At 57.7% G+C, this 23403-nt stretch overlaps 7 protein-coding genes across 7 annotated transcripts; 4 read left to right on the top strand and 3 right to left on the bottom strand.

Annotated features, from left to right (window-relative positions):
- Positions 1 to 105: 105 nt before the first annotated feature.
- On the bottom strand, positions 106 to 692 carry GLRG_03416 (uncharacterized protein; the record flags this gene model as incomplete). Its single annotated transcript, XM_008094101.1, has 2 exons — positions 106 to 542; positions 656 to 692. The coding sequence occupies 2 exons, from the start codon at positions 690 to 692 to the stop codon at positions 106 to 108; spliced, it is 474 nt and encodes a 157-aa protein (XP_008092292.1).
- A 4145-nt stretch (positions 693 to 4837) lies between these two features.
- Positions 4838 to 5356, top strand: GLRG_03415 (uncharacterized protein; the record flags this gene model as incomplete). The annotated part of the gene is made up of 1 exon (XM_008094100.1): positions 4838 to 5356. One exon carries the CDS (start codon positions 4838 to 4840, stop codon positions 5354 to 5356), a length of 519 nt encoding a protein of 172 aa, XP_008092291.1.
- A 2149-nt stretch (positions 5357 to 7505) lies between these two features.
- GLRG_03414 (uncharacterized protein) lies at positions 7506 to 7724 on the top strand (the record flags this gene model as incomplete). The annotated part of the gene is made up of 1 exon (XM_008094099.1): positions 7506 to 7724. One exon carries the CDS (start codon positions 7506 to 7508, stop codon positions 7722 to 7724), a length of 219 nt encoding a protein of 72 aa, XP_008092290.1.
- Positions 7725 to 14508: 6784 nt separating this feature from the next.
- On the top strand, positions 14509 to 16944 carry GLRG_03413 (F-box domain-containing protein; the record flags this gene model as incomplete). Its single annotated transcript, XM_008094098.1, has 6 exons — positions 14509 to 14967; positions 15057 to 15179; positions 15238 to 15353; positions 15429 to 16005; positions 16073 to 16462; positions 16525 to 16944. 6 exons carry the CDS (start codon positions 14509 to 14511, stop codon positions 16942 to 16944), a joined length of 2085 nt encoding a protein of 694 aa, XP_008092289.1.
- A 999-nt stretch (positions 16945 to 17943) lies between these two features.
- GLRG_03412 (NIMA interactive protein) lies at positions 17944 to 20497 on the bottom strand (the record flags this gene model as incomplete). The annotated part of the gene is made up of 2 exons (XM_008094097.1): positions 17944 to 20223; positions 20315 to 20497. 2 exons carry the CDS (start codon positions 20495 to 20497, stop codon positions 17944 to 17946), a joined length of 2463 nt encoding a protein of 820 aa, XP_008092288.1.
- Positions 20498 to 21063: 566 nt separating this feature from the next.
- Positions 21064 to 22575, top strand: GLRG_03411 (uncharacterized protein; the record flags this gene model as incomplete). Its single annotated transcript, XM_008094096.1, has 1 exon — positions 21064 to 22575. The coding sequence occupies one exon, from the start codon at positions 21064 to 21066 to the stop codon at positions 22573 to 22575; it is 1512 nt and encodes a 503-aa protein (XP_008092287.1).
- Positions 22576 to 22783: 208 nt separating this feature from the next.
- Positions 22784 to 23203, bottom strand: GLRG_03410 (uncharacterized protein; the record flags this gene model as incomplete). Its single annotated transcript, XM_008094095.1, has 1 exon — positions 22784 to 23203. One exon carries the CDS (start codon positions 23201 to 23203, stop codon positions 22784 to 22786), a length of 420 nt encoding a protein of 139 aa, XP_008092286.1.
- Between the last annotated feature and the right edge of the window lie 200 nt (positions 23204 to 23403).

The raw sequence follows: 23403 nt of genomic DNA, 5'->3' as shown, positions 1-23403 counted from the left end.
TTTTCATTTCCGTTTTTTGACAAGACATGAGAGGCCGAGGGCAAGGAATGGGCGGGCAACCAGCCAGGGCGGCGGAGTCTAGGAGCGTGTTTTGGGATAGAAGGATTATTCATCGACTTCCGCGTCGATCGATTGTTCTCCCCAAAGCTGGGGTTCGCGCCACGTTGTCCGGCATCCATGTTTGGCAGCCTGTCGGGTCTCCGTCCAACGGTTCCGCCGTGCATCCTCCTCGACGTACTCTTGGTCGTCGTCGTCATCATCATCATCTTCGTCGTCGTCTTGCCGGTCCAGGCCCAGGCCTGTGCGGCCAAGGGCGGCGCGCTGTCTCCCCAGCTCCCGGAGACGGTCGATGGCCGCGTTGAGGGCGACGTCGTAGTCCGGGTCGTTGGGGTCGGGGTGACAGAAGACCTGAAAGTCCAGAAGGAGCCCCAATGGGGCGACCCAGATCAGGGGCCCTATGGCCACCGCGCCGGCGACGGCGTCGTCGTCGTCGTCGCCTCCAGGAAGAATTGCGGCGGAGGCGACGGGGGCAGGGGGGGAAGCTGATGATGATGGAGGAGGGGATGGGACTGGAGGAGCTGCCGGGTAACCGGCCTGACGGCGGGCTAATCTGGCTGCCCGCAGGTCAGGTGGACGGGCGGGCTGCGAATTCCACGTCCTGTTGGTCCCCCGGCCCCGGCGCCGACGACCATCGGCCTGTTCAAGAGTCCAACAGGACAAATCAAGTACGTGGGGCACTTGAGGCCAATTTTGAAGCCCCCCCCCCCCCCCAACACATTCCCATGTCTCCCGTGATTCCGCAACGGCGTGTCGAGAGCTCACGGCTCGGAAGAGCGGTGACACGTTTTGTCGACTTTTGATAAACGCACGACGAGAAAATGAGCGTCCAGGGCACATCCCAGCCGAAGCTGAGATGGGGGATCCTGGAATGTGTGGGTGCGGCGGCGGATGGGATGCGCGCTTGAGATGTGTATCCCACGCGTCCTGGGCGTGTGTTTTCGCTGACCTTGCGTATTGGAAAATGAGATGACACGAGCTTTGGAGCCCGGAAGCCTCCTCCCTCGGCGGTAGCCCGACTGTGATACGTAGAGATCTTCCCTGGAGGGAAGGAGTCCAGGCTCGTCAAGAGAGATGTCGCGGGAAGGCGGCTAGCACTCGACGGTCAGAGAGGGAAACGGGAGCGCAAAACGCCTTGTAGGATCCGGCTTGTTAGACGCCGAGCGGGCCCTTTGATGACAGAGCCAAGGCACGAGTCTGGGAGTTGAGCCTCACTTTCGCCACCACGTTGAACTGTTACAAGATCCAAGGCATCAGAGTCAGAGTTGGCTCTGATGCTGCTGCTGCATCGACGGGGGGGTCAACCAGGTGCCCGAAGGCTTCGGCATCCCTCAAGGGGGTGTGTGTGTGTGTGTGTGTATGTGTGGCTGCGGGAAGAGGCCAACGGCGGAGCCGACGTTTGAAGGCGGGAAACAGGGTCCAATGTGCGGCACAGCTCGAGGGGGGGGGCCAATGGACGAGGAACTTTGTGTGAAGTCAGACGCTCGTCTAACCTGCTACGGGGCAAGCCTAGAAGGAAGCAAAACAAAAGATAGGACGAGAAGGGCTGAAGGGGGAACGTTGGGCGAGTACAGATTTGGAATCAAAGCATGGCTGGGGATAAGAAGCCAAAAGCCTGGGTGTGGCCCAGCACAACCAGACACTAGCCCTATTTGGTTTCAACTTTCAACTTTCAACGGGCGATTTTGGGTTACGATCAGGGACAGGCGAAGCAACGCGATGGGACAGGGGAGGGGGCGAAGACCCCGAGGCGCTACAAACACGGTGGAGGGTAGTGCGAGCGAGGTGAGTAACAGCAGGCTGGCTCCATGGTCTGCGAGTCTGAGAGAAACAACGGCTATCTATCGTGACCGGGGCTTTTTTTGGCGAATGTGCGGCTTGGTATGCGCATCGGATGATGTCGGTGACAGGTCAGCATGTGCGCAGGTCGGGGTAATTCGTAAGATGAAGACGTCGAGTGCATATCCGGTGGATGGTGAAGGTTGGGGGTGGGGGGAGGACTCTACCGGCGGGCGGGCTAGATAGGCATCCTGGAACACTGGTGCCTGATTTCGCTTAGATACAGAGGTCAGTAGGACGAAATGACGATGTTTGCGGTGTTTCGGGCGGCATGACGGCTGTCGCATGCGAAGAAGTGCAGAATTGTCGAGCAGCAAGGCCCACTCAGGACCGACGGCGACTCCGGCCGACGTGGTGGGAGAGACGGGGGGCACGGCGTTGAGCGGTGGACTAAAGTGGGTACAGGACTTTATGATGGCACCGTGATGGGAAGAGGCCCTACTAGCACTGGTGTCGGTGATGTGGTTCAGTCCTCGGTGGCTTGCTTACTGCGAGGCTGTGCTGGGGCTAAGGAGACAAGGGACATCGTCTCATGCAGGTAGTGTACCTACCTATGGATGATGGCAACGGAGTGAGATGGAGATTGATACCTGCGTATGCATGTACCTACCTACCTCCCTGGATGACGTCCAGTAGCAGGTCGAGGACTGTTGCAGCTTCGGTCGTCGTCCAATCGCTTGCGCTCCTTGTAAGACAACGGAACCCTTACATTCACTGACAATCCCCCGCAAAAAGCAAAATGTCTAGTGTATTCATTTCGCTTGACGAGCGTCCTAAGGAGATGAAGTAAGCTCGTTCGAGGTGCATGGCATGGCCATGATCCCATCTCTCTGTTTTGAGCTTCGCACTCCTGGACTTGTTTACGACATTTGTCATTGAGGGTACAGCTCCCTGGGGCCCTGGAGTCGAACCGAACCCTATCGTCGTGGATGGTCTCTGGTGTGCTGTTTCAGAGCCACGGGCACAAGATAGACATGATATCAGACCGTTATGTTGGAGCATGGAGAGAGGCGCATGCCTGGGTGCACTGCATCTGCATCTGCAGGGTCGAGATCACGTTGCCCGGATCATGACTCCTGACCGGGTTTGGGTTACACAAAAGACTCGCAGCATCGTGCGAGTTGTCGCGTTCTTTTTTTTTTTTTTTTTCTTCTTCATCTCCTTGTCTTTTTACATGGGCGGGAATGTGCGGCAGTCTTTGTGGGGTGTACCGCAGCAGTTTGCCGCGGGTCTTGCATCGGGCCCGACTTGCTCAAGATGCATCGGCCCCAACACGATAGTGGAGAGCATGTGTTGGCTTTGCATCTAACCCACTTGGTCGTTGTCTTTACGGGTTCCTGGGCCCGTTCCTGAGCGACCCGATCGACGACCGGTTGGAAAAAGGCCCGTCTGACTGCGGCCAGCAGTAGTTCATCGATCGGGAGACGGCTTTGGAACGACCGGGCTGAGATAGACAAGACCCCGGGATATGGAGAGTGAGACTAGGTGACGACTGACGAGCGATGCGGACCGCATTGCAACGAAGCCTGGGCTCTATCGATATCATGGAGACGAGGAGGTGACGTGTATCTTTTTTTTTCGACATGGTCAGTGACGGAGGCCAAATCCTAGTCACGACGCTGCAGACGGGCGAAGTGTAAAATGTCGCATTGCAGAAATGCGGTTGCGTGGATGTCGTCAAGCAGTCCTGGCCAGTGTACCTACAGAAGAAGTTGAAGGGAGGGGCATGGGGAGCCACCAGCCAGCACGTGAGGACCATGCCTGCCAGGACCAGTAAAATGGGCCAATCAAAGGCTGGATTTCGTAATGTGGCACATGAACTTGCCCTTTTTGGACAATGTGCATCCCCCGGCTGCTCTTGCCAAATACCATGGTATCGCAACGTTGCTGCCATATGATATGCCCAGGCAACACACGCACCCTACCCGTACCCTCTTGCCCTGCCCTCTCGGGATTTCCCTCCTCTTTCTTTTCTGTCCCGTCTCTCCCCAGAACCTGGGGCTTGGTTGGGTTCATGGATGCGACATGCAGCCGTCCAGGCCCGATCATGGACCATGTCTCGAGGTATCTCTCTCTATGTCGCATTCTCACGTCACAGTAAGTCGCTCTGTCATCCACTACCGCGTCCGCTCGTACCTCCTCCGGCTATGCATTTCTTCAACCACCATCACCACCACCACCTCCACCACCACTACCACCATCATCACCATTACCACCACTTACACGCGCCCATTCCATTCTAAATCCATCCGCTGACTTGCGTCCCGGTGCCTGCGTTGACCGACAACCTGCAACCTCCGTCCCCGGCCTTCCTCTCTGTCATCAACTATTCGTTGACGCTGTTCTGGGCTCCCTCAATCTACCGCGCTAGGCTCTGCACCGCGCGTCAGTACACTCACTACCTACGCAAGTCGATTTGGCGTGTGCATGCAACTACCTCTGGCGCATCATCAAGTCAACTTGGCGAGGCCCCGGAAAACTGAATGCTCAAAGCCAGCACTGGGTGGTGTCAAACAGCCTCGCAGGAACGGAAACCAACAACTCGTCCGACAACACCCAGGAAACCATCGCCAGCATAGGTAGTAGTAGCCTTGACTAAAACACACCGCCCGTACCTACTTTTGATGGCACCCTGTACCAACACCCATACCAATATCAATACCAATACCGGAGCCTTGGGTGGGGAGGGGAGTACTAGTCGATCATAGTCTCAAACATGCGTTTGCATCGGTCGAATGAGAGACTCTCGCCTTGAGACCTGCATTGGCCCGTTTACGGGGATGGACGGGAGCCGTTGCGCCCAAGACGCGCTTGGCCTTGCCATTCTCTGCATTTGCGAAACTCGGACATGTTTACCGCCGTCAACCTCAGCGTCTCCCCTCCCTCCAGCGAGCACTGACATTCACCACCCCCTGCCTGGCGTGGCATGGCATGGCATGGCATGTCATCTCATCTTCAAACATCACCAGGGACCCAGCGATCCAAGAAGGTGCCCGCCGTCGCTCACCAGGTGCCCGGGTCTGATCTTGACATGGCCTCCAATGACGACATGCTGCTAAGCGCGTTTGATCTGACCATCCTCCCGATTTTTGGGGAGAACGTGGGACGTTCGCATACAGAAGCTCCCCGTCGTTATCAGCACCAGCACCGATCGGGCACGTACTGCGGCCAATGGGCGCATGCATACGAGCACCGGGTCCGGTGGAACCTGTACTTAGCGACCAGCACAGCACAGCCTTATCCTGGCAACATGCGGCCGGCAGCAATGGTCATCTCACCTACCATTAATGCATGGCTATTATTTCCCGTCATTGTCAGCACGAGACCGTTTTCTCCTTCGTCTTGCCTACCGACCAGTATGGCACCTCCATCTATATTCGGCACCTCGACAGGGACGACGACTGCCTCCATCTCAGCCCACCCCATGTATCCTGTCTGGGGTACCCTTGTTGTCCACTAAGGATACAGCGTTGTGCTCTTGGCACCGAGTTGATCTGGCTTGGTACTTCCGTACGACGAGGATCCAAAGTGGCCACTCGCATGCCAGCCCATCGCAGTGGAAGCTTTGTGCCGAATCCGGTACGGTACCTGATACGTGGTTCGAACCCCCCCTGACCTACCGTACCTGAAGAGGAAATCAGCCAACTGCCCTGAATCCTGCCGAGGAGGTTTTCCCCTCTTGCTGGGGTTTTTTGCGACAAGCATCGCAGGCCTCAATGTGCGGGCGGCGGATCGTCATCAGAGCTCCATCCATGTCAATTTCAATAGCGCACCGACAAAACAAGATGCCTAGGCCCCTGGCAAATTTGCTTCCTAGGTATCCGAGTCGACAGGGTTCCGCAGTCACTAACGCTCTGGAACGCACGAATTCTATGGAGCAGTTTGCGAGTCTCTGACCAGCATAACCCTTCTCTTAGCGATTGTAGCGTACCCTAATGGGCCGACGACATGGTGCTTGTCAAACCCGCCTCTCATTTGTGGGCATGGCTACTCCGTAGTGAGCTGAAAGATACACGGCATGGACGAAGATGGGGTTCACACTCGATCGCTTCAGAAACTTCTGCCAGGCCAAGGAAGCACTGAACGCACCACCCTACATTGATGTTCCTCATGGAAGGAATTCCGTGGCAGCACCGAGCGACCGAGGACGATGACCACGTTAGACATGGCTAAGCGTGAGAACCCTGTCTCTCTCGCTGCAAAGGTGCAGAATCAGCCTTGTCGTCCAAGACACGATGCTATCTTGGGTTCGTACCCCTCCCTGCCTGCCTGCCTGCCTGCCTGCCTGCCTGCCTGCCTGCCTGCTGCCGTTATTGCCGCTGCCGCCGTCGCTGCAGTGGGTGGTGCTGATGTTGAAGCCGAGTGCAACCAGCCGATAATAGACACTCGGGAGTCTCTGCTTCGTCCTTGAAGCGCAACCATATCGCAAGGCAGCGGCAGTACCATCAACCAGTACCTGGCAGAGAGCAGCAGCGCCTTGATCGGCAGCAACGCGCATGGTGGTGGTGGGGCCTCTCTCTGTAGGTATTACTCTGCTTCCAGAAATGTTTTCTCGGCGCAAATCGCCATGCAGCGGCACCACCCTCTTCCATGTCGACTTGCAGAGGCACATCGCAAAACAAAAACCAATTCGGGTTCCTCGATTCTGTTTCATTCGTACAACCATCCACCCATGCTTATCCCATCCCATCGCGCATCAGCCCTGCTGCACCTCATCAACCCAAGGGATGGGAACAGGGTTGGCAGTGTCCATTTCAAGAGATGATTCAGTCGGGAAGGATGAAGATGACTCTTTCGACCCGGTTCCCCATGGCCGTGCTGTATGTACCCTGACCTGCCCTGGTATCCCAGCATCCATCACACCCCCATCCCCATCCACACACCACCTTTGATGCCCTGTCCAGTACGGAGTACACACACACAACACACACACACACACACACACACACACACGCCCCCTCCTCCCCAGCCCGTTTTTTGGCCTCTCACGCCCTTTCTTCGCATGCTCACTTTTGGTTCTCTCGCATTCTCTCTTCTCACACCTTTTCCCTTGCTGCGCCTTACAGGGCCATGATGGTAGGTGCAAGGCACCTTTTCCTGATCTTTGCCCTGCGCCATCAGGTCCTCTGTATGCATTTCGCTCTAATGCACAAGATGCAGCTTTAGTCATTGGTCTCACTCAGATGACATCCGCCGTCCATTGTCAAGGTCCACTGCTGCCTTAGACCTGGGACGTTTCTCTACGAACTGTCTCCCGTGTGACGGTTGCCAGGCTGCCAGACCTATAAGGCCGTGATGCCTTCGCTCGTTCCCATCTCCCTGTCCCCTATCAGTCCCTGTATAATCCATCACGATCACAATCACTTGAGTTTCCTTTCCTATTTCCTTTGCCTGCCTCGTCTCCCTTGCTTCTTTGCATATTTGGCAGCTCTCAGTCTCACTGGTCATCACGCATCTCGATCCCTTCCATCAAAAGCCAACAACACACCTTCTCGACCAAGATAAACTCGTCCGGACACCCCTCGCACATCACATCAAGAGCCTTCTGGAACCATAAATTACATCGATAGACTCTTTTGTTAGCCAGTTCAACCCTTTCGACCTTCACAATGTGTTATCAAATCGTCGAGCTCTACTCTGCTTGCCGCTGCCTGTACTACCAGCACGCCATCGACAGGTGCGCTGGATATGGGCGCCCAGGACACAGCATCCAGAAGAGAACGATCTTGGTCGGATACGCCTGTAACGCACACTCTCAAGGCCACGGACAATACGCCTCACAATACACATACTCCGACTCTGGCTACCAATCCAGCCACTACCGATGAAACGTTTTGTCTTCGGTGATGGGCTGCTCTTCATGGCGCTCCCCCACGTTGGCGCTCTTCGAGTTCAGCAACTGGGTCACCTACCTCTACTCATTTAGAGGAAGGTCGACCTCTCAGACGCTGCCCCCCTCCCAATTATCTCTACTCTTCGTCGGCCACGACCGGTTGATGTCATCGTCGGCGCCTCCCGATATACGATGACTATCCGTCGATGGCCACCACGAACTCTTCCACTCCCATCATCTCCACTCGCCTCAAATCACTCTACAGCTCTCACGCCCCGCCATGAAATCCAGCAACGAAGTTATCGAAGACAGAGACGAGATCACGAACGTTATGGAAACGTTTTTACGGCTCTTCAGTGGCCGCCACCAGTGCGCACCAAACAAACGACATGATCCACCACGCCCGCGTCCCTCTCCCCGCCTTCTCTCCGGTCCTGCTCAAACATTTGAAATCTATTCCACGTTTTCAGCTCGGGGGATTTATCCGCTCTTTTCTTCCATCTTTTTCATGGGAAAAATTTCCTTCGTTTTCGACACGGGATTTGCATAGCGCTGGCATTGGGTTTTGCATTGGGCGGTTTGGGCGGAGCGCAAGCATACTAGATATGCCTTAACTTCTAATTGGCAGGTCCTCATCTTTCTCTGCCTCCAAGGCATGGTGTGTTTTTGTTTTTTTGTTTTTCCTTCGAGGTTTCTTTATTTTTTTTTTTCTGGCTGGGAGAAGGGCGGGCAAAGAGACGGCATGTTTCGGTTTCAGAGAACCTCGGCAACGGCTTCATTTTCAACTTTTGTATTTTACGGACGGGATTCGATGCATCGGGCGGGTGAGCGGAAGGATACCAGGCGTTCAGGCTCGGAGCAACAGAGGTATACACACCTGTACATGCGATGGACGGCGGATTCATCTGGGTGAGCGAGGCTTCTTGCTATTGTTCATTGTTTCAAACATTTTATACAACCCCCCTCTCTGTTATTTTCTGCGTACTCTAAACGGTTCTGTCTTTCTCCCCCCCCCATTTCTTTTTCTTGCCAAAATCTTTCTCGTTTGTTGCTCTCATATGATTTGTACCATCATACTCGATCAAAGACGGCTCGCTCCGGAAGCAGCGAGGGCAGCAATGACGCGGGCGGCAGCTGGAACATGGACGGCACTGGATGCCGTCGAACGATGGAAGGGCCACGATGTTTTGTTCTCGATTTTACCCGGATGCTAGCCATTGGGTTCTGCTTGATCAAGACTCGACCTTTTGCAACTCATTCAGGAGAGGCGTCACTTTGGATACCCCCACGATCAGGAACGGAGGGGGTGACGGAAGGAGACGAGATGTGTCAGCCAAACCTGCAGGAATTGAGCTGGTTCGCGAAAGGGGCCAAAGCGGGGAGGTGTGGGGGGGGGGGCTGTACTAGAGATGACATTACATAGACAAAGCATAGAAACAAGCCAAAAAGAGGAATCAAACGTAGAGTCCCGGGGCATCCCGGGGAGTACCAAACATCCAATGCCTATCGAATATGAATTGTCAATATCCAAGTGGCAAAAAAACCCCGATCTCAGTGTGGGGGGCAGAGTGACTCTGTAAGGCAGACTACGTGAGGGCAGCCAATTGGGGGTAGGTAGGTAGGGTGTCCCAGAAACGGGAGCAGGCAGAAAGAGGACCAGTTAGGTGGTTGGTTGTATCCGTACATGCCGAGGTTTTGTTACTGACCAGGGGCGCTCTCATTGTCAAAAGAAGAAGGGGGAGAAGAAAAAAAAAAGGACATGGCTTTACTGAATGGGGCACCAAGTTTCGAGGAGGACCGCTGTGCGAGAAGGATTCACGCGAAGCACCCTCGGGGTGTGGTGGGGTGAACTTTATTTTGAGGATGACGGGCAACGCAAGATTTGGTATCACCTGTTGAGAGGTGTGGGGGGGGCGTAAGGGTAGGGGAAACTGCGGCGTTGAGCTCCCCATCACTTCAGGTAGATACCCACCTACCCAGGCACCAGTGTCAGATGCGGGCATCTCTAACACGCCATTGGCTGGCGGGTCGACAGGCGGAAACTCGGACAGGGGTTTTTTGTCTTTCTTTCCTTTACGGATATTTCCCAGTGATATGAGGAAGAGTAAGGACAGGGTGAGGGAAGGGGAGGGGGGAGAGGCACGGGCGGATAATTACGAGAGCAAGATTACGGGAGGGTCGATGGGTTTGTCTCTGGCGGCGGTGGTTCAAGGTGCTGACGTTTGAATGACGGGCGGGAGGATGAGGCTCCGGAGTCGAGTGTGACGCGACACGGAGAGGATGACGAGAGGCGGGCAGGGGTGCGAAGGGACGACGGGTACCTGGACAATACAAGAGATGGGAGGATACGGGATGGTGGGATCACATCTCGGATTCGAAGAGGGGACTGAAGAAGGGGGGGTGGTCGGAATGGGATGGCAGGTTTCTCGACATGGGAAAAAGAAAGGAATTAAAAAAAGTGATATCGAATCGGTCCATTGAAGATGATTGTGTCTCCTGGGCGGGAGAGGAGGGGAAAACGGTGTTGTGTGGTTGGTGCGCTCTAGGATCGGATCCCCGGGGGAGGGACAGAGTTTCCAAAAATAAATGTATTTTTAGATTGTGCCGGGCGCGCGGGCGGGAGGATGAACTGGGAAGGGGGGGGGGGACAGATGTGTGGAGCCACTGCCGCGGCCATCGCGGCAGATGGGCCGTGTCGGAAGGAGAGGATAAGCGACAGGAGAGAGAGGGCGCCTTGTTTGGGAATAGCCGCATTTGGACCGCGAAACATACAGGGTGGCAGGGGTAAGTTTTTTCCCCCTATGATGTTATCCCCCATAGCTGACATCATGATAGAGGGGGAATATTCACCAAAAGTGAAGTTCTGTAGTAGGGGGGTGAGCATTAGTTACCTAACAGGGGGAAAAAACTTCGGCCGGATACCATCGTACTTGGATGCGTGTGTGTGTGTGTGTGTGTGTGTGTGTGTGTGTGTGTGTGTGTGTGTGTGTGTGTGTGTGTGTGTGTGTGTGTGTGTATGCGTGCGTGCGTGTATGACAGGTGAGCCGGTCGTGCGGGGGAGGTTTAGTTGATTTGCACGGGTCAAAAGGTGGTTTGTTTATTGGGGGGTGTGTGTGTGTGTGTGTGTGGGTTGGGGTCTAAAAATGAACTCTGCCAAGGTGGGTTGCAGCAGCGAGAGAGAGAAAGAGATAGAGAGGTGGGAAGATGCGAATGACTAGCGAGCTCTGTTCGGTCTGCACGGGACTTTGTCTTCGCTTTTCCCCTCCTTTGGGGATGGATTCATTCTTTTTTGGATACCGAGACACACTTGGTCAAGAGGGGGAATGGGAGGGGATTGCAACGTGGGTGGTTGTTTTGCCGCTGCCGCGCTTGGTGGTACAGTCGGATGCCAATTATGTGCATCCAAGAACGGGTATAGCAATCGGGGGAAGACGTGTATGTGTGAGTGTGTGTGTGTGTGCGTATGTGTGTCGTGGGAAGTTGAGTAAGTGGACGGGGGGGCGGTGAAGGGGGGAAGAGGTACGTAGTGAGGTGAGATGAGTGAGGGAGAAGGGGGGGTGGAGTGAGTGAGATCATCAGTGGTTCTTCTTTCCTTTGCTTAAACGACAGACGCGACAAGGCGCAAGCAAGAAGCGCCGCCTATGGCGTGTGTGTGTGTGTGTGTGTGTGTGCGTGAGTGTGCTGCGACTGCGGCCATTTGGACCGGCTTGACGCTAGGGCTCCGTGTCCCTCTCTCTCTCATCTTGGCAGCCTAATCATGATGCTGCGGATGGCAGCTGGAATCGACGGCGCTGGCGGAGGACGAGGTGCCGCACTGCGTCTTCGGGAAGCTCTGGTCGAGGTCACGGTACATGCTGAGGTTTCCCGGGTGGACGGCAAGACATGATCATCCCCCGATCTGCTACAACGGAATCCAGCGATATGGATACGTCGCACCGGAGCAAGGGGGTGGGGGTGGGCATAACATGAGATGCAGGCCTCAATTTTTAGATGAGGAGAGTAGCATGTTGATCATCGTATAATTTGCCCGAGACCAGATACCCCTGTTCGAACTCATCTGAACTATCTTGTAGCCGTATGCAATGCAGGCCTCGGGCTTCGAGGGCCCAGGGATACGGTTGGTGGTTTCCCCCGTTGTTTGTTCGTCACTTCTCACCATACACGGTGAAAGGGGGGTACTGGTTTTCTTTGGTGTTTTATTTCATCTTTTTTTTTTAATCTTTTTTTTATTTTTTTTTAGTCCTGTGATGCGGTGCCGGACGGCAGCGCATGGCCGTGACGTGCATCGGACAGAGGAAGCCAAGGAACCCAATCAAGCCTGGAGGATTCAAACAGATGGAGATACCAGCCTCCGGGAGGCGCCTGAAGGAACGAGGCACGACTGGAGGAGGGACGGCTGTTCGATGGGTTTCCGAGCGACTGCACTGCGGAAGGATTCGGCCGAGTGTGGGTGACGGAAATGAATCGAGCAGACGTCGACCGAGAGGGTGCAAACAAAAACATGCAATCACATTTCCCTGATGGAGTAGCGCGTAGCCGAGAGCGCGGAGGGGAACCCGGGACTTCTGTCAGACACCATCGATACTTGCAAGGCCCTTCTCCTCTCGGTTGTGTTACATCCCCCTCCCTGCCGCCCCCTCCCGGCTAGGCAGTCGAATTGTTGTGCCATGATATGTTTTGTTGTATTTTACCCTTGATACTTGCGAGCCCCGGTGTGTCTCGACGGCTGTTGCGACGTAGCAGGCGGGCGTGCGGGCGTATATGCATGTGTGTGTATGTGTGAGTGTGCCGTACGACTTTTCCTTGGATGATGCAGATGAAGGGAAGGATTCCGGGATGCGATGCCAAATTATTGGAAGGATTCTAATTTTGGGGGCGAGGCGGGAGACCGGGCTCAGCGCCGCTACATCGCTTTGCCGAATAGGGAAGTAAGGAAACAGAAGGAGGTGCATCAAAGGAGGAGGCAGAGGCAGAGGCAGAAGCATAGGCAGAGGCAGAGACGGGTAGTGGTGGTGGTGGTGGTGGTGGTGGTGGTTTCGGTTTCCCTCTTCCCTCCTGATTGGGGATGTTTCGGGCGACGAAGAAGGTGCTGCCAGGCGGTCGACCACGCAGAGTCGTCCGCGGTCGTCCGGGAGGCCGGTCGAGCTGAGCATCGTTCCGGGCCCATGGAAGGGTTTGTATGCGGCATGTTTCGCCATGTGCATGCGTGCATAACCTAGGTAGGTACGAACGAGGTCCTCATCATCTTACTTCTGCCGGCCATGACTGACACAATTAGACTACGTGCATGCGTCAAAGTGTAGAAACGAGACTTTTGCATAAGTAGTGTTCTGCAGCAGACCGGGATACACCGCGTGTTCTGGCACCGGTGAGCTGGAGAGACGCGCATGATTGGCGCTTGCTTGTATGGGGACGCATCGCATCGCATCGCATCTCTGGCCAGTCGCAGCCATCGCCAATCCCAGCGGCCGCCGAGGCCTGGTTCCTGAAGATTCCCTCCTCAATCGGGAACCCGGTTCGAGACGCGACGTTGCCTGGGCCTGCCGGTCGTTTGCCTGGAATGGGGTCCGCGGGGGGGTGGACAGGGAGCAGGCGAGCAGCGCCGCTCAGGGATCATCACTGTCAGGTGGACGGCACTGGGCACTAGGGAAACACCCTCCCCCCTTGTCGACGTGGAGCATAGACGTTCGTTTCTTTGGGGGGGGTCATGAGGTCAGCTGTGGCTGCGTGGTGAGGCAGACGGTAGGCGTGACAGGTGAGATGGAGGCTCAGTCATTCAAGGCAGGTGTGTAAGGTGTACAATGTATATCGTAGGGCGCAAGACCAGAACGGGTGAGTGGCGTGGACGTGGACGAAGGACCACGAACGGTCTGACGTGTGTTGTGCCATGGGCGAGTGCGAATGCGAACCGTAGTAATCGGTAAGGAAGGAGCCGCCGCTTGTCGCGGGGACGGTGGCGGTAGGATTCAACAGGATCGTTGGGGGATGGGCTTCGGTCTAGAGTGACGGGCCCTGTTTGATTACATAGTAACGAGCTTGGGGGGGATGGCGCAGGGGAGCACAAGCCTGTTATAGCATAAAGTCACATGGCTGTATGCTTGGTTCATTGCCCTGATATACCCGTAGTGTCGTTGGTAGATCGGCCATCGATGACAAATCCAAACTTGGGATGGAGGGAGAGTTCCTCCCCCAATGTAGTGTAGGTACGGCAGTCTGAAGGGGCCGCTCCGGCGGCAACTGCCACAGCGGTCACAGTGAGGGTGGGGGAGGCCCCATTAACGGAGGACGCCCGGTTCGCGTCGCGTCACAGTCGCGCCCTTCGTCCCGCAACGTCACTGCGAACCTCGGACCTTTGAACGTCCACCACGGCACCAGCCCATCGTCCGCCGGCCCCGACCCTTCACTTGTCCACCGGCTTTCTTCGCAAAGACTTGTAAAGACCCGCCGAGACGAGACGAGATGCCACTTCTCCTTGCTTCCCCGCATTAGCTAGCTGGCTGCATACCGTACCCTTCCTCCCTCTATCCGGCTTCTCAGACGAACAATAGCTTGCTTGCTTGCTTCATTGATTTGACCCCCCCACGTGAGTACCTGATAACACCATTCACGTGACCTTGAATAACATGGTTCAGATACCTGCATCTCACCAAGACCTTTCGCGTCTCTCATCCCGTTGCAGAATCCTTCATCGCCCGCACCTTTCCAAAGCTGTTCCGCTGTCTGGCTAGGACCCTTGACTTGATTCCCGCGCTTCAAGGTCTCCGCATTATACGGGAGACATGGCGCCTCCCGCCCAACTTCCCCGCGTCCGCTCTTCAGAGGCGTCAATAGAGAAGGGCCGCATGGCCTACGCCGACCAACGCTTCCGCGTCGCCCTCGAGCACTTCACCCTCGTCGCCGGGAACTGCCTCTGCTCGAATCCCCGTGGTAGCGGCCCGGGGAGCTCCCAGGGGACCGGGTCGGGGGCCGACCACCAACAGCGCCGCCGGCGAGAGAGGTGTACCTGCCGAGACTTTGGTCGGGCCGCGGCTCGGCACACCCGCGAGAGGGGCAGCGTCTACGCCGAGGCCACCAAGGAGTGCAAGTGTGGCGCCGAGAAGACGTGGGGCCGCTGTCACCGCGAGAGTCACGTCCAGGCGCTCGACTACCGCGCCGCCTGCTTCGAGAAGATGGGGAACCTGGACAAGGCGAGGAGAGATGCCGAGTGGCTGTTGGAGATCGCGCCGCGGAGGCTAGAGGTCGGTTACCAATGACCCCCCCCCCCCCCCCCCCGCTGTCCCCTTGCCCGGGACTCGCTGTGCTGGCGACGTGGGCTGACTAGCTCCAGGGCTACATGAGGCTGGGCAAGATTTACAGGCTCGAGAAGAAGCCAGAGATGGCGTGGGCCGCGTGGTGTGCCGGCCTCGAGGTCGGCCAGAAAGAGGGGCTTATCGGCACGCCCAAGTACGAGGTACGTGACGTGGACGAGCTGGTCGCCCGACCAAGTCTCTGCTGACCGCCTCTGCAAGCAACTCCGCAAGATACGGGGACCGCTACATAAGCACTTTTGTCGGAGGGATCCTCTCGAGCTGCCAACCGAGCTGGTCGAAAAGATCTTTTCCTATTTCGAGTTCCACGAGTTATGGTGCGTCACCTCCGGCGCCTTGATTCCGCGAGACGCCTCTGCTCTTACAGCCCCATCTTCCTGACATCTTCGCAGCCGAGTATCGGGAGTTTGCAAACGATGGGACCACTTCCTCGACACCCACCCGTACATCTGGCGCGAGGTCCACTTCCCGACCCTGAACCCTCAGAAGCCGCCCAAAGTTTCGTTTCTCAAGACGCTGCGGAAGCGCACCGGCGGCGGTGCCCGCAGCCTCGTCATCCCCAACGCCCACTCCTTCCAGCTCAACGAGAGCAAGTGGCTGTCGCTCATCCAGACGACGAACCCGCAGATGACGACCCGCCTCGAGATCGGCTACATCAAGCGCAACTTGGACAACGGCGGCTGGGGCTACCATCTGCCGCCGAAGCCGGCCTTCTTCCAGGGCGTCAAGGAGTTGCGGTTCAGCTTCGACGAGCCCACTAGGCCGGCGTACCACGGCCGCGGCGGCCCGCAGAATTTCGTCTGGCAGTTTGTCCAGCGGGCGCGCGAAAACCTCGAGGACATACTGCTCTTCGGCATGTATCTGCAAGACCTGGAATGGCCCGAGCTGCCTCGCCTGAAGGTGCTGCAGTTGACCGGGCCTCTCAAGTCGCTGATGAACCAACTCACGCCCGAACGGCGGATCAACCCTGTAAGTCCGTCCTCGTCCACCGCCGTCTTGTGAAAGATGCGAACTGACTGACGCAACCCACCGCTAGTTCGCCCTCGCCCGGGCCACACCGAACCTGGAGCAACTGTACATGGACAACTTTGGCGTCTTCACCGGCCTCGAGTCCCTGTCGCCGCCCGACGACTGCTGGTCCCTGTGGACGCGCCTGCAGGTGATCAAGCTCGGCAGGGCCTGCGGCGCCCTCTCCACGGGCGACAAGCGCCACTTCCCGCCCCTCCACCCGTCCTCCTTCCGCGTCCTCGACGCCCGCGCCGTCCACCAGGGCAACCACGGCGACTGGCTCCCGCAGCAGCTCCCGCTCGACTACTCGGGCTACCCGGCCGCCACGGGGCCCGACTCGTCGGCGCCCCTGGTCACGTACCCCAACCTCGAGCGGCTGTGGATGCCGCGCCTGCCGCTGAGCGTCGACCTGGCCACCGTCCTCCTCGAGCCCGCCATCCGCTCCGGCCGCTGCGCGAGCTGGGCCTCTGCTGGCGCCAGGACCCGGGCCGCTTCTTCCCCGGCGCGCTGGGCTGGCTGCGCGGCGCGCCGTCGGTGCGCACCTTTGGCTTCTTCAACTTCGACTTCGAGTCCCACGCCGCGCTGACGCGGGACCCGGCCCACCGCGCCGTCGACCCGACCGACCTGCTGTTCGAGTTCCTCGAGGCCTTCCCGAACCTCGAGGTCCTCGAGCTGCACTCGGAGCTGTGCGAGCCGCGCCGCATCGCCGCCGTCATCGAGCGCGTCGCGCGCCTCGGCCGCCTGCGCCGCGTACACCAGAGCGCGCTGACGGGCGTGCCGATGGACCAGCTTCGGGCGTCCTGCGAGGCCCACGGCGTCGAGCTGGTCTACGGGGGCTGGGACCCCCTGTTCCCCGTGCCGCTGGAGCCTCTGGACCCCGTGGAGCCGGTTGAGGCCTGACGTCGGACATGCTGGCGCCGAAGGACGACTGAAGGGGTGGTCGTCGTGGATGTAATTCTTTGTCTGTTTTGGTGACGCGGGTGGGGGCGGAACCCGGCCTCGGAGCATTAGGCGCAACGGGACGGGGAAGCGCCTTGTCTTACATATACGGAAAGGGTACATACATCATGGGAGGAACGCAAATCTCGATAGGACGCGTGAACGAGTTGAGACACGGGTCAGGGAACTCACTGTGGGGAGGGATGATTCGAGAGAGAGCGTTCGCGGTCCGGTCGAACAAGTCAGAAGCAAAAACAAAAAGAGAAAAACAAAGAAAGAAGAGATCAAAGTGAATTAGTCTGGTTATTTCAAGCTCTCGGCTACATTGTGTGCAAGAAAAGAGAGAAGAAGAGAAAGGAACCCCTCGGCGGAACGCATACAGGCCATCGCTATCGTGATACTGTGGCTGGGGTCAAGGAGGGGGGATTCGCAGCTGGATAGTAACGACCATGTCGAACATCTCTCATGGCCGTGGGGGGAAATGAGTGTCATCTCTCTCTCTGTGTCTCTCTCTCCCTCTGTGTGTGTGTATGTGTGTGCATGTGTGTGTGTCTGTCTGTCCGTCTCTCTTCCCCCCCTATTTGGCATCAAACTCCCGCTTCCCAGATCCCTACGCCTGCCGCACCCCCTCCCTTCTCGCACGACACTTATCCCAGCGCAGTCGTCGCCCTTGACCTTGTTTTCTTCCACGCGCCAGTTCGGATATCCCGTGTCCGAGATATACTTCGTTTCCTCCCGGAGGAGAAAACGTGGGAGAATAATGGAGAGAGGGAGGAAGAGAGAGAGAGGAAGAGAGAGAGAGAGAGAGAGAGAGAGAGAAAAGGTATGCAGTTTAGTCGTATTATGGCGATTATGGGGTGAGGGAAAATGGGTATCGGAGAAAGACTCCCTGTAGCTCCAAGCAATTTCATTAAATGAAGGGGGGGAAAAGGATAATAAAAGGGTTGAACCGGCGGTCCGTTACCGAGCCGGTGAGGGAGGGACGGCGACGGTGCCCGAGATGAGACTCTCCATCTCCCACGGGCTGAGCGTGCTCCGTCTCCTCGACGCGACCTTGCTCGCGCGCCTTTCGCGCTTGCGCCTCGTGGGCTGGAGCGGCGACTGCTCTTGGCCCTCGACTTGCGGGAGGTCGCGCTTGATGGGGTCAAGGTCTCGGTCTGCCCCTGTCCTTGCGGGAGAGCCATTTGCTTGTTCTGGCTCTGCCGGTACGGCCACGATGGTCTCTGGTGGAGGGGGAGCGGGCATGGGCTGCTGCTGCTGCTGCTGCTGCTGCTGCTGCTGTTCCCGCGTTGCGGGGATAGATTTGCCAAGGGCGCCGTCGCGGGCAGCCTTGAGCTTTGCACGGACCCGTGCGGCATCGGCCTCGCGCTCCGAGGCGGCAAGCTTGGCCGCAATAGTGGCCAGCGTCAGGGGGCTCTGCTGTGGCGGCGGGTCCGAAGGACGAGGTAGGGGAAGGCGGGAGGGAACGCGGCGCAAGGGGGTGCGGTGTGGCGATGCGGCTTTGCTGCTGCTGGGCTGCATGGCAGGGGCAGGAGGCTCACCGTCGCAGCTCTCCTGGCTGGTCTGGCTCTCCTGGCTCTCCTGGGAGACTGCACGGACCGTGGACAGGGTCTCCTTTGGTGCGGATACCGCCGGAGCCGCTGCTACTAGACGTGGTGGCTTCGGGAGCTTGCGGGCGGTTGGTGTTTGGTCCACTTCAGGAGGAGGGGTTCCAGACGGTGTGAAGAGGGGCGCGCCGTTGTGGGTCGAGTCGGATTCGACCGAAGCCGCAGAGATGGTACGGTAGCGGTCATCGGCCTGCTGCGAAGGCTTCTGCGGAGACCTAGAGACCTGGACGAGATGCGGGGGTGGCTTGGGGGCGGTCTCGACGGTACGGATGGTACGGGTCTTCTCCTCGGCCATTGTGCGGTAACCACCCTGCTTCTCGCGTCTCGGTCGTGCATCGCGGTTGCCGGCAGATGCCATCTCGCGGAGCGGACTCAGCTGAGGAGGGGGCGGCAGAGGGGGAGAGCTGACCATTGCAGTGGATTGTTGGAGGATCTGCACGTTAGGCTCCTCGATATCAAGATCTTCGACGTCAACATCCTCAAAGATGCTCGACTCCCGGTCGCTCTGCTGGACTTCGTCGTCGTACTCCTCTTCGTGGGGAGCCGCATAGTGTCGGTCAGGAGCGGGAACAAGGTGCAGAGACTCGACTCTGTGGGGGGCAGGGCAAGGGGAGTCGGGCATCGCCTCCTCTTCTTCCTCGTCTTCGGCTTCGTCCTCGTCTTCGTCCTCGTCCTCGAGATCGGCAGTGCATTCCTCTTGGACGCAGGACAACTCCTGCATGTCCACGCCGCCCTGCTGCGTCTCCTCGACGTCACGCACGCGCACGGGGCTAAGACGAAGACCCATCTTGAGCTCCTCCATGTTGACTGACTTGCCGTCGACAACCATGCGCCGACGCCAGCCATCGATGAGATGGACGGCCTCCTGCCAGCGGCTCTCCATCTTGACCCAGCCAGCACGCAGGCGAGCAATCTCCTCCTCGCGGACCTCGACCTCCTCAATGGGGGCGAACGAAGGGTTCGTCAGGATGGAGCGGAGGTGTTCGAGAATGGCGTCCAGCTCCGAGGCCATGTCCTCAGCCGTGGGCAGGGCGACGGCATACCCGTCGCCCTGACTTGTCCGGACATCACAGCCGCTCATCTCACGTAGGCTCTTGGTCGTCCGTCGGACCAAGCCTAGAAGGGCCTCGTTCTCTTCGCTGAGGCTTCTCGCCAGGCCTGTCAGGAACTCGTTCGTCTCGCTGCGGAGGTCGTAGTTGGAATCGTCAGTGCTCGTGCCAGCCTTGCCCTGGCGTCGGGGGGACACCTTCTCCTCGCCCTCGCCGGCGACGACGCTGATGACGGTGACGGAAGAGCTCTTGGCGGTGCCTCGGGGACGACCAGCGTCACCGAGTTGCTTTTTCAGGCCGTCAATCTGGCGGTCGCGGCGGCGGACCTCGGTCGCACAGGAGGCGCGCGTCTGGGCAACGAGTGTCTTGGCGCGCGCCACCTCCTCCTTGAGCCCGCGGACAGCAGCGTCGGCTGACTTGAGCTGGGTGCGTAGCGTGTTCTCGGTGGCCTCGCTGATGTCGAGTTTCCGTTGGGTGTCGGTCTGCTTCTCCGACAGACGCGATAGGTCGTTCGTGTATCGGAGGTTTTCGGCTCGGACGTTGCGCAGGGTAGCGGAGAGGTTCTCGCGGTGTTCGGCGTCGCGCTTCAGGAGGGGTAAAACAACATCGTCTCAGTACGGTGGTCTCTTCTCTTCAATGCAATGAGGGGTGAAGGGGGATTGAGGGCACACGCACGTCTCTACGCAAGATCAAGTCATTGACAATGCTCATGACCCTGCCCATGGTAGCCTCGGTGCCGCCCGGATTGTCTTCCGGGTCGGCGAAGTTGATTGTCTGGCCATCACGGAGGAGTCCTCGCGAGAGCAACTGATTGTTGATGTACAGCGACGCCGTACGCAGGTTTTCGTTGTCTGCCATGGCGGTGGACGGTGTATGGGAATCGCTTTGCTAGGGGGGGGGATTCGCTCTGGGTCAACACATAAACATACACACATAGGTATGCGGAGGACAGGGAGGTAAGAGGAATGGCTGCTCGAAAGCTTGTGACTGAAGACGAGAAGCCTCGATAAAGGAAGTGCCAGGCTTTGATCGGAGCTTATGCAGGACGGACCAGCACCCTTTTTCTGCGTGATGTTCCGGAAGGAAGCCGGTGTGGTTGTGTATTTTGGGCGCGTGTTGCGTTGCCATGTCACCCCACGTCGCTAAGTAAACAAAAATTTGGCCAACTCATAGCGTCACATTGGGTCCTGGATCGCATCTGCGGGGCTAGCCGAGATCTGCCTAGCGGCTCACTTGTCAATTCATGCGTCCCCTCTGCATCTCCCCTTATCGCATTACTCGAGCGTCTCAGTAATCTTTCTTTTCTTTGTTCTCTTTATTTTGTACCGACTTTTTTCTTTTTTCTTCTTTCGTCGGTCCGCAACCTGGGGAAACAAAACAAAACAATCTTCCTCCCTTCCCTTCCCTTCCCGCCTTGTTTAGGTATGGCCTACAACCCGACGGCACTCGGGCAGTCGGCGGAACCCCTCGTGCACGATGTGTCGGGAGAGGTTTGGCACCCTTTGTGGGAACAGGAGTGCGTCTTTGGGCCCGACGTCTTTGAGGATGTCATGATGAACCTGGTCAAGAACCCAAACATCAACTCGTCATGGTTGTTTCGCGCCGACATACTCCACGATTCCGATCCAGCCTGGACGCCTCCACCACCACCACCACCACCCCCCACGTCCGACACCCCGGAAGAGGATGATGCCGCACAAGCTGTGCGGCAACCCGTCCCTGTTGCCTTCAGGGATTTTCACATCCATCGCCTTCTCGTCCGTAGGCTAATCCCGCGCAACACTCGCCGGGACGACCCCCTGGACCAGACGTGCGTCTTCGCCTCCTGTACCCCAGATGCTACCAAGACCAGGTCCCTGGTCGTCTACCTTCCCCACGTGTCTTCTCCCGACGACCTCCCCTTCTACCATCCCAAGGTCCGGGGCGTCGCGCACCTTCACGAGTGGGATGCTGCGCGCGCCGTGGGAACCGTCTCCATCCACTACCTGCTCTACGACGAGTCCGACCTCGCCGTCGACAAGCTGCTGAGGACTGCCCGCATGCTGCTGCAAGCGCTCTGGAAGCATGGCCAAGGGCGGGTTCAAGGCTACACCAAGCGAGTGCACCATGACCTAGTCATCCCGCAGGCGCGCTTCCAGGACCGCTATACCGAGCTCAAGCTCAAGTATGCCAAGGACCTGGTGGAGAATTGGGCCGAGACGACGGACCCTTCCAAGCATGTCTTTGAGGATTTAGGTATTGCTGCTTTTCTGACGGAGCTCTGGGCCGACATGTATAAGGACCGGCCCTTCCCCGGCTTTGTCGACATTGGCTGCGGCAACGGCCTCTTGGTACATCTCCTGATACGAGAAGGCTATTCTGGATGGGGCTTTGATGCCAGAGCGAGAAAGTCATGGGCAAAGTACAACTCGGTCCAGAATGGACGACACTCCCTTCAGGCCCTGGTTCTCCTGCCCGATGTCGTCTCCGGGCCATCCTACGCTCAAGGCGAGGAGCCCGTCTTGGACCTGGCAAAGATCCACAACGGCGCGTTCCCCAAGGGCACCTTCATCGTCTCCAACCACGCCGACGAGCTGACACCGTGGACACCGATCCTCGCGACCCTCTCCGAGAGCCCCTTCATCATGATCCCCTGCTGCAGCCACGGGCTGGGCGGCCAAAAGTACCGTCCGCCGCCTCCGCGTGACAAGACCAAGTCGCAGTCGACGTATGCCTCGTTGGTCGACTGGGCCGCGCAAATCGCCGAGGACTGCGGTTGGCTCGTCGAGACGGAGATGCTGCGCATCCCGAGCACGCGCAACACCGCCATGTTAGGACGGGAGCGGACGCGGCCTGTCGAGGAGGTGAATATCGACGGGGTGCTGGCCAAGTATGGTGGAACGGCGGGCTATTTTGAGAGCGCGGCAAAGTTGACCAAGACTGAAAAGGGGCATTAGACCACACACTACTCTTGAAAAGCGAGACCTTGGAAGATACCCCCCCCCCCCCCCCCAATTGATGCACTGTTCATTATCCTTGTACAACGTTGCCTCTTTTAGTTTATATATATAGAAAGTGTCAGCACTGAATTGGTTGACAAACCAGCACAGTGCCTCGAGAGCATCAGTACCTATATACCCGTCGCAAGTAACCACGCGGCATTGGTCAAATCATCCCAGCCAGCTCCTGGATTCTCTTCCTCGCAGCCTCTCTCACCTCAACAACCACCTCTCCAGCCGGCTTGATTTCTGTGACGAGTCCCACCCCGGCTCCCGCCCACTTCCCAATCATCTTCTTGCCCTCTTCCTCGCTCCACCGCGTACGCAAATGCTCTCGGCTCTCCTCCACCGTGGCCGTATCGCCGCCGAGCGCGCGGGACTCGCTGTGGATGGCGCCCACGACGGCCCGGCCGTCGTACTCGTCGTTCCAGAGCTTGCTGTCGACGAGCTTGTCGTGGAAGTGGGACTTCCAGGTGCTCACGCCGCCGTCCCGCGTGCGCACGATCATCTCCTTGTGCAGCTGCGCGGACGCGGCCTCGTCCGTGGCGACGAAGCGCGTGCCCATGACAAACCCGGCACTATCCATAAACACGGGTTTCTTCAAGTTTTAGTTTAAGAATCAATGGTCCAAACCCAAATTAGGTCGTATATAATATCTATTCTAGAAGAACAGTATCTTATGCACCTTATGTACTGGAAGACTGATCGGCGGTTGCACAAAGTCTTTCTAATCTCGGGAATGGTGAAGCATGGGTCCGTAGTTAGAGATGAGATCGTCCCCATTGG

Source organism: Colletotrichum graminicola (genome assembly GCF_000149035.1).
Source record: "Colletotrichum graminicola M1.001 genomic scaffold supercont1.10, whole genome shotgun sequence".
In the NCBI taxonomy this organism is placed as follows: domain Eukaryota; kingdom Fungi; phylum Ascomycota; class Sordariomycetes; order Glomerellales; family Glomerellaceae; genus Colletotrichum; species Colletotrichum graminicola.
This window is presented reverse-complemented; position numbering and strand designations above follow the sequence as displayed.